At 51.1% G+C, this 8,740-nt stretch overlaps 1 protein-coding gene across 1 annotated transcript; it reads right to left on the reverse strand.

Moving 5' to 3' along the window:
- Positions 1 to 2,053: 2,053 nt before the first annotated feature.
- On the reverse strand, positions 2,054 to 6,051 carry DMRT2 (doublesex and mab-3 related transcription factor 2). The gene is made up of 4 exons (XM_040090415.2): positions 5,939 to 6,051; positions 4,999 to 5,370; positions 4,811 to 4,913; positions 2,054 to 3,254 (listed from the first exon to the last, which is right to left on the reverse strand). Exons 2-4 carry the CDS (start codon positions 5,350 to 5,352, stop codon positions 2,197 to 2,199), a joined length of 1,515 nt encoding a protein of 504 aa, XP_039946349.1. The 5' UTR covers positions 5,353 to 5,370; positions 5,939 to 6,051; the 3' UTR covers positions 2,054 to 2,196.
- Between the last annotated feature and the right edge of the window lie 2,689 nt (positions 6,052 to 8,740).

Genomic DNA, 8,740 nt, shown 5'->3' on the forward strand with positions numbered 1-8,740 from the left:
AAGGAGTATCAGTGTGTCAGAGGGCTTTGGTTTTCTGGTCTTTTTTATCATTAGGAGATGAATAAAGACAAATGATTGCCTGGAAAAATATTTCAGATATAAAATTGAACAACATTAGATGCACATATTTTCAGGCAGAAAAAAATATTTAAGTGGGACTAATTCCAGTATCTGGTATTGGTTCAGGGTATAGATTGCTGAACTTTCTTTCATCTGTGATCCTAGTTTACAACAGTACCTCAAAAACCAAAACAAATCATATTTTTAAAAACAAAGTAAGCCCTGATTAAGTAAAACTTCTTTTTATATTTAATGTTCAGCAAAGCCAAAGAAGGAAACTGTGGTGAAAGCAAACAAATATGAATTATGAAGACTATCTCTCCATTTATTCCGGGTAGAAGCTGCTTAAGTTGGTCTGACTGCTAAACAGATTTACAAGCAAGTTCAGTTCAAGCAAGTTAAAACTCCCTCTAATGGCAACTGGGTAAAGGACAGACTGAAAAAATTAAAAGCATCTCACTGTTTTTGAAACCTATTTTTCACTAAGAAAATGTTGGTATGAATTCTTTTGAAAAGTGAAACTTTAGCCAGTGCCCAAGATCTTTTTAAATTACAGCTTCTTTCACAATCCTGACATAAAGTTTTTATGAGCTTTCTAAGATGCATGATGTAAAAATTTACATATTCTGTAAAATGTGTTTTCTGTAACCTGTCTGCTGCTTTAGCAAACTGCCTTAGAAAAGCACTCAGGACAGATGACTGCTCCTGTACACAAGAAGGGTCCTGGTATTCTGCAACACCACTCCCAGCAGTAACACTAAACACACAGAGAGATGACTTAGTTACAGAATCTGGAATTCACAGGCAAAATAAGCATTTAATCTGTGCAGGGAGTGTAACAAAATTAGAAAAGATTACATTCTGCTCACGAATACCAAACCAAAATTGTCCCTAGAAAACCATGAAAATTAAGTACGAACATCAACTCCTTTCAATTGGATGAGCACTGTGTGCAGGATTAAAGTGTTAAGGAAGGAAAGTAACTAAGGGATTGCCTGTTAGCACTAGTTAGATGTGCTGGCAGCAACATATAGGGAAAAATTTACGAAGTCACCAATTTAGAAAGCTTCAGCCTCTGTCATAATGAGATCTAGCAATGCTTTTTCCCCTAACCCTGAGGCAATTTCAGTTCTCATTTAATTTCTGTTGGATATTCTCCTTTATTGATATCTTTATTTTCTATCCCTACACACAGACACGGGATTAAAAAACTGAGAGACCATTATTTGATTTCTTGTTAGCAGTAATGATTCGACGCATAATTTTTTACAGCCTGGAGGTCAATTACTACAAAACAAGAATCTCGGGCTCTTGCGGGTCAAAAGTAAAATGTTCTCAGAAGGGAAGTAGTCAAGGGGGTAGAAATTCAAAGTAAAGTGAATTAAACATTTTAAAAAAAAAAAAAAAAAAAAAAACAAGAAAACCCCACTAATTCTAAAAAGCAGATTTTTATTCAAAAACTGAAAATCAAAAAAAATGCTGACTTTTTAATCAAAAGCTCACTGGAGCTATTCCTCTCAAAACCAATCTAGTAACTCTTTAGTAACAGAAGTTCTACAGAGAGGTGTGGAATTAGCTAGTTTTTTGTGCTAGCCTGCACTCCCCCTTCAGAATAAGAAAGGCATATGGAATCTGATCCAAACCTCACTTACATAAATAAAAAGTCTTGTGAATTCACACTAGCCTGCATGAACTCTGTTGTTACTTCTTCTCATAGTTACTGGAGGTTCAAAGGAGAAATGATTGCTTATCCCAGCAACTTTAGTAGTAAGTACATTTACAATGGCAGGCAAAATAAAAAGTGTATTTTGAAAGTAGGGTATACTTGCCTGCAAGATGCTAGAGACACGAGAGAGATCAGTCTGTGCTTGTAAGTAAACTCTTTTTATTGAATGGTTTGAAGGGCTGCTTAAAATAAAAACACTTTACATTCTGTACATGCAGTTTCAATTTTAAAAAATTAAATTTGTTTTTCAGAAAACATGCATATTTATGTACATAGTTTTGAAATAAAAGAAAGCATTACCATTTACCGCAGAAATTCCTCTTTAAAAATCTTTTAAGAGATAAGGCAGGCAGGAGCAATTCTGCCGAAAGCAAAGCTTAGAAACTCTCTACTCTGAAGGTAAAGTTTATTTATTCAGAGACATTAGTAACAGCAGAAGAAGGTCGTTTAAGGATGGATTCAACTGAAAATGACAGTGGCTCAGTTGTTGAAAGTTTTGTTGTGGCCTGTTTGGCCCCAATGAAGTCTTTTGCACATTTGTCTGCAGTAAACTTGTATTTTTGGTTCTCTTTAACAGCACACTCCCTGTATTTCTTAGAAGCATCTTCAAAAGTCTCCTTCACAAATGACATTCTTAACTCTGCTGTTGGAGTCCCAGGAAATGTCTGATGGAACAGTGACTGAAACGCACTGTACTTGAGCGGTGGAGGGGGTTTGGTGCTGTTTTTGCTGACCTTGCTCGATGCCTGTTCCTGAGGAGGCAGAGAGACCTTATCAGACATCTGGGAGAAAGTCCTTTTTGGAGGAGAGAAAGCTGACCTCTCACGAGCTTCCTGATGAAGGCACACTATTTCATTACGTGACTGCTGAATGTCCCGCGTGTGGGTCAGGACAAACGAGTTTTCCAGCTTTGGAGGCATGATGTCATGCTCAGTGTTTGGGCAGTCCTGACTTTGTGAGACCTTGGCATCCCAACCCGTCCCAGGTTTGAGAGCCTGGACAGCAGTAGCATTTAACAGGCATTGCTGGTAGAGGAGAGCATCGCTAATGGGGCCGCATTTTGGCCACACTAAGAACCTAGAAGGAAGGGGATACTGCCTGTAGGTAGTAGCTACACTGACATTCGAAGAAATTAGCTCCATGTTGCTAGGTCCTGAATACTGCATCGTTAGATCAAGGCAGGTTGGTAAAAAATTGGAAAACTCCTTGTTTGAATTGTCAGCTTGAGCAGCGTTGAAGGCTGTTTTAAACGGGCTGTATTCAGCTCCACGCACCATACGGTTAGGGAGAAAAAGGGCAGCTGCTTGTGTGGCTTCCATCATATCTCTCTCCTTATACTCTCTCTCTAGCATAATGTTCTCCAGCTCCTTATCAGCAAAAGCCCGTCTCTTTCTCATCCTGTCACTTACAGGAGGTGGCAGGGGTGAATTCCCTCCCAGGTACGGGTCTGTTGGAATAGGACGGTAACCTAAAACAACAAAGCAGCGTTAGGAACTAAGCCACTTGAGTAAAACATTAAAGCTGTGTTTGCACAACAACTCCCAGCCCCACCAAGCACCGTGCTCTTGCCACAGACCCCGGCCACCACCAGCTCCTACGGAAGTCACCGTGACACAGAGGCTTAGCAGTCAGGCAACATTCAGTTCCCCAGTGCAGAAAAGCAAGCCCTGCTTTTTTTGACACGTGTAGTATGCCTCAAAGCTAGCTGATTATAGTTTTTTAAAAAGGCCGTTCCAGACAAACAGATCGAGGAGGGAGAAGTTTAAAAAAAAAAAAAAAAAAAAAAAGGCAAAGCCCTACTGTGCATTATGTCTGGTATTCCATCATGAGGCTTCAGGAGAGAGATAACCATTCGCTTTTAACACATATGGAAAGCATTCAAATATTTTATTTCTGCTGAACTAGAACTTCAATAAAACATAGAAATTCAGTGTCCAGCACATTCAGTTACTAAGCTACCTGGCTTATTTTAATATAACAGGTTAGGCCCCAATCCTGTTTGCTCTACCCAGAAAAGTAATTCCATTGAATTAATGGAACTATTTACATGAGTCAGGATAACAGGATTTTACCTGTTTGCACCCCCATTCCTCTCATACATGTTTCCCCTTTTCCAAGGAAGATACCTATATCTACAGCTGGTGTCTTTTTTTTATTTTCTAAAGATGAATCACTATGTACACATTGCTAGAGATGGTAGAAAATCCCAAGGAGAACTAGGAGAAAAGAAAAAGACAGTTAAGATAAATTAGAGGAAAGAATACAGAAGAGTTTTCAAAAGAATGAACTGTAAATGTAAATTAGAGGTTTCTAAAGGGACCAGATATTAATTGAGCTTGAACAGGCAAAGAAAAGTGCTTTCTATTTCAGGAAAAATAATTTTGAACTGACAAGTACAATGATTTACGGGGATATGATTTAGAAAGTAATTAAAGAGAACAAAGGAATAAATAAATACGAGCACGATCCCAAGCAGATGTGGGGAAAGAAAAACACCCTTTCACTAAAATCCCGATCTTTAAAATGTCATTCTTCCACAGTTAACATTTTCAACAGTGATAAAATTAAGCACCTTATTTTGCAGATCTCACTATTGCTAATGTCACAAACGGTACTGCTGTGTTAGGCGTTCAGATAAAAAGAAAAAATGAACCCATATATTCGTTTGCTAATTAAAACACCCACGAATAAACCACCCCGCGAATAAATTACCCTGCGCTGCAAAACGCTCCTGGCTAGCCGTGTAAAAAAAAGACTGCCAGCTTGTAACAGTAACTCTCAAATTTCAAACTACCGCTGCTAGCATTTCAGGCATTATTTTGGGCGGAGGGGGCAAGGAATTGAAATTCTGCCCCATCGATTCTCCAGCCTCGAAGGGCAGGAGCCTCCGCCGCCCGGCGCTGGTGGCGGGGGCGCGCTTTAATTCCTATTTCGGGGCAGGACGGGAGGTGCGGCTCCGCCCGGGGCAGAGCGGGGTTTCCCCGCCGCCAGACGTGCTGCGGGAAGCCGCGGGGATGCTCTTACCTTCCAGGATGCTCTTGGCCAAGAGGCTGGGCGTTCGGACGTGCCTCTGGTAGACGGCTTTGCGCTCCAGGCTTGCCGGCTTCCCCGTCAGCCCCTTCTTGTCCTGCGAGAGCGATCGGACGGCTCCGTCAGACCCGGGGCCGCCCGTCCCGTCCCGTCCCGTCCCGCCGCGCCCCGTGTCCCCTCACCTCGGTGGCCTGCTGCCGTCGGAGCGCCACCTGGGCGGCCATGACGCGCTGCCGCTCCACCACCAGCAGGCAATTGGCGCACTGGCAGTCGCGCCAGCGGCAGAACCGCTTGTGTCCCTTCAGGCACGACACCACGCCGTGGTTGCGGCACCGGGCGCACTTGGGCGTGCGGCTCAGCTTCCTCGGCTCGCCCCGCCGCGGAGCCGCGGCCGCCACCGCCTCCTCGCCTTCCTCCTCCTCCTCTTCCTCCTCCGGGCCAGTGCTGCCTCGCGGAGCGCCAGGTGCCTCGTCCGGCTCCCCTTCCAGGCTCTCCACGTCGATCTCCCAGTCGGCGCCGGCGCGTTCTTCAGCCATGGCTCCTCGGCGGCGCAGCTGGAAGAGAGGGGTCAGACCTCCCGCCCCCGCGGAGGAATGGAGCCGCAGCACGCCCGGCTCCCGAGGTGCCGCCGGCAGCCCCGCCGAGGAGTCACGGTAGAGCCCGCCTGGGACCTCGTCTTCCCCCTGACCGCCAGCTCGGGTCCCCTGCGCGCTACCCACGCGGGGGCCAGTTTAGCCACGACGGACGCTTCCCTCTTTCCCTCCTTCCTTCCCTCCCGCCCCGGCTTGCGGGCAACTGTGACAGCTCGCTACAGGGAGGAGCGCGTCTCCCGCAGCGAAGGATGCGGCAGGAACCGTCCCAGGGCAATGCCCGGCGCTGCAGAGCTACGACTCTGCCCGGTCTTAATGGGGTCCTGCTTATCGCAGGGTCCCGGGAACCCTTCCTGCCAGCTGCCTTCCAACTCGGGAGACAGGCGGAGGACAGCTGGACTTCACACATCGCCGCTGTCCGCTCCAGCAACCAAAGGCAGCGTGAGCTCCTGCATCTCCCTGCATCTTCAGACCCCCCCCCCACCTGCTCCCGCACGACCTCCCCGCTCTTCCTCCCGCACGCCGCGCTTACCAAAGGCAGGTGGGTGCGGGAAGAGCGCAGCCCGCCGCGGCTCTCAAGGCGCCGCTGTCCCGGGACCGGGCGGAGACAGGGAACTCCCGATCCCCGAAACTGGGGCTCGGGGCTGGCCGACAGCCGGGACGCTGTTCGGCCGGGGGATGGCTGCGGGTGCTCGGTGCGGGTGCGCTGTGCGGGTGCGCGCTGCGGGTGCGCGGCCGGGGTTGGCACCGAGCGGCGCCCGCCGCGATATCAGCGCCCGCCGCCGCCGCCGCCCGCGCCGCCCATTGGCCGCCCGCCTGGCGGCCGCCGCTCTGATTGGCCCGCGCCGCCCGGCCCCGCCCCCCGCGCCTGTGCCCGCCGCCCGCTCGTGGGTGCGGGCGGGCGCGGAGCGGAAACGGGAGCGGGCGATGGGTGAGCTTTCGTTTTGGGGGAGAGACGGGAGGGGGAGAGGAAAGGAAGGGAGAAGAGACCGTGGAGCCCGTCTAAGCTCGCCTAAGAAACCCGCTCCGCAGGCGAGCGGCGTCCCTCTACCCGAGGAGCGCGCCGGGGGCGAGGGTTTAGAAGCCTCAAGCAGCCACCGCGTTTTTCGTTTGCGGTCGTTCCCTTTGCTTGACCCGCTGGTGGAAGGTACGCGTGGCGATGATCTTTTATTCTGAGTCTGAAAAAGCGCCGGGATCCTTTCCTTTCGGGAATTAGGGCGAGGAAAAACACTCGCCTATTTTTTTTAGCATTCCCTGCCTTCAAGAGGGAGCGTTTTCCACCGACACCGGGGTTTTTCCCCTAAGTGATTTTATTTCCCCTAAGTAACTTTATTTCCCCTAAATAACTTTATTTCCCCTAAGTAACTTTATTCCCGCCCCTCCGTGGAGGAGGCTGCTCTTCGGGAGCTGGGTGTTGTCCCTTTTCCCCCCAGTTGGAGAGCGATCGAAATTGTGACACACAAAGTGTCAGTCGTGTCACGGAGAGGCTAGAGCTCGGTGCTTCCTCCACTGAAAACAGCCATTCCCAAGAGGCAGAAATAGACAGAATACACCTCGGCCGCGTTCAGCACCGGGCGAGAGAAAAACTGGTGAATTTAAACGGATTTTGCCCAGGAAGATAAAGAACAATGGCATGCGGGAGAACATTGTTTTCCCACCAGTGCGTACCGATCGAAATCTAACGATATGCAGAACACACGGCCCAAACGAGTCTCTTAAAAAGGGAAAATAATTTTGCTCTTTCCCTGAGAAGCGCGGGTGTGTAATAAATACTGACAGTATTCATGTGTATAATAAACACGGGCATCCAGTCACGGTAAGCGCCCGGACCAGCTGCCGGCCGCTGCTTCGGCACGGGAAAACCCTGCCCTTGCAGGCCTTCTGGACAAAGGCCACCGGGCTAGCGGCGCAGGCGGGCGGCTCAGGCGGGCGGCTGCGGAAGCCGCCGAGGGCCAGGAGCTCCCAGCTCCGCTGCAGCCCCAACAGGGTACCAGCCCTTCCCTTGGCCCCGCGGGCTGCGGGCTCCCGCTCTGATTGTCCCTTGGGAGGTTTGTCCTGCACGGGCGGCACCGTCCGGAGAGCGGGGAGAAGGGAGTGCATCCCCCCGACGGCAGGTATTCATCTCAAAAGAGAGCCCGGCTACTGTTTGACTTACAAGCATGACTAAAAGGCAAATACCCAAGGAATTCCACTTTCCCCCTTGGGGTCCCTCTTAAAAGGCACAAGCATGACAAAGGACCTGCTAGGTTAGGAAACAGAAGTCGCCTTTGTCTGTAAACCGACACCAAATTACAAAGTACGATTCTGCGGTCCGCTGGAGTAAATTACAAAACAGTTCGCCTCCTGTTTACTTTATCCGCGGGGAGCTGTGAAACCCAGCCACGATTTTAAAGCGTGTTTGTGTAACTTTCTTCTGCTGCTGTTGTTTGCGCTCGGCTCCGCAGCGCTTTTGAGCTCCCCTCCGGCCACTCCTCTCCCCTCTCTCTGGAAGAAGAGGCGTCCCTGCCCCGCGGGAGAAGGAGGAAAGCGATCTACGGCGCTGCCTCTCCCTCTCCTTTCTCAGTCTTCCGCTTCGGTCCGCGGTGCCAGCCGTGCCCGCCGTGAGCTGACACGGGAGATGCGGCGCCGTGCCGTGCTGGGGAGGGCGCAGGCTTCCACTGGAGGGGAGCCCTTGAAGCCGGCGATGCGCAGCTGCGCATCCACCTGCCCCTCACAGCGTTCCCAGCGTGGCTCCCCGCCCGTGTGAGCGCCAGCCCTGGTGCCTGCGGGGCCGAGAACCGCGGCCACGGCTGCTTGAGGTGCTCCGGGGCTCCTTCAGAACCTCCGCCGAGCACCCCCGCCCCTGCGCTGCCGCGGGGATTCCCCCGGGATCCGAGCTGCCCAAGGAGGGCTGGGGATGTGCCAGACCCCGACGAGGGCCGGGGGTGGATGCTCAGGCCTCGCAGGCTGCGGGGGCCGTGCCTCTTGCAGCAGTGTCCTTGCCCGAGGGGCGCAGGAGCAGCGCCGGGCACTGCACGCCCGCCTCGCCCGAGGGCCAGCGGCCCCGGGGCGCCCAGAGCTCGGCCCTGCTTTGCATCCTGGCTCTGCGGGCAGGTGCAGCTGCAAGTGCCGCGGTCCCCAGCGCCTGGCCTCCCCTGCCCTCCCTTCCCCCGGGGAAATTTATTAGCGGGGTTAGGGCAGGCTAACCAAACGGCGGCTCCGGGCGCAATTTCCCCGGAAGAATGCTTTGATCCTGCCCTCTCCCCGCGCCGTCGGGGGCAGATTGCAATGACAAACGCGGGCGATCCCAGCCGCTTGTTAGGTCAGAGATGTCACCGTTTAATCTGAAACAAAT

The sequence above is a fragment of the Hirundo rustica genome, chromosome Z (assembly GCF_015227805.2).
Source record: "Hirundo rustica isolate bHirRus1 chromosome Z, bHirRus1.pri.v3, whole genome shotgun sequence".
NCBI classification, from domain to species: domain Eukaryota; kingdom Metazoa; phylum Chordata; class Aves; order Passeriformes; family Hirundinidae; genus Hirundo; species Hirundo rustica.

Bases quoted from the DNA above. Each gene is read 5' to 3' on its own strand.
- DMRT2 (XM_040090415.2), bottom strand. From the start codon at position 5,352: ATGGCTGAAGAACGCGCCGGCGCCGACTGGGAGATCGACGTGGAGAGC. The intron at 4,914-4,998 runs GTGAGGGGACAC...TCGCTCTCGCAG, and splicing joins GACGGCAGCAGGCCACCGAG to GACAAGAAGGGGCTGACGGG. The intron at 3,255-4,810 runs GTAAGAGCATCC...TTGTTGTTTTAG, and splicing joins GGCCAAGAGCATCCTGGAAG to GTTACCGTCCTATTCCAACA.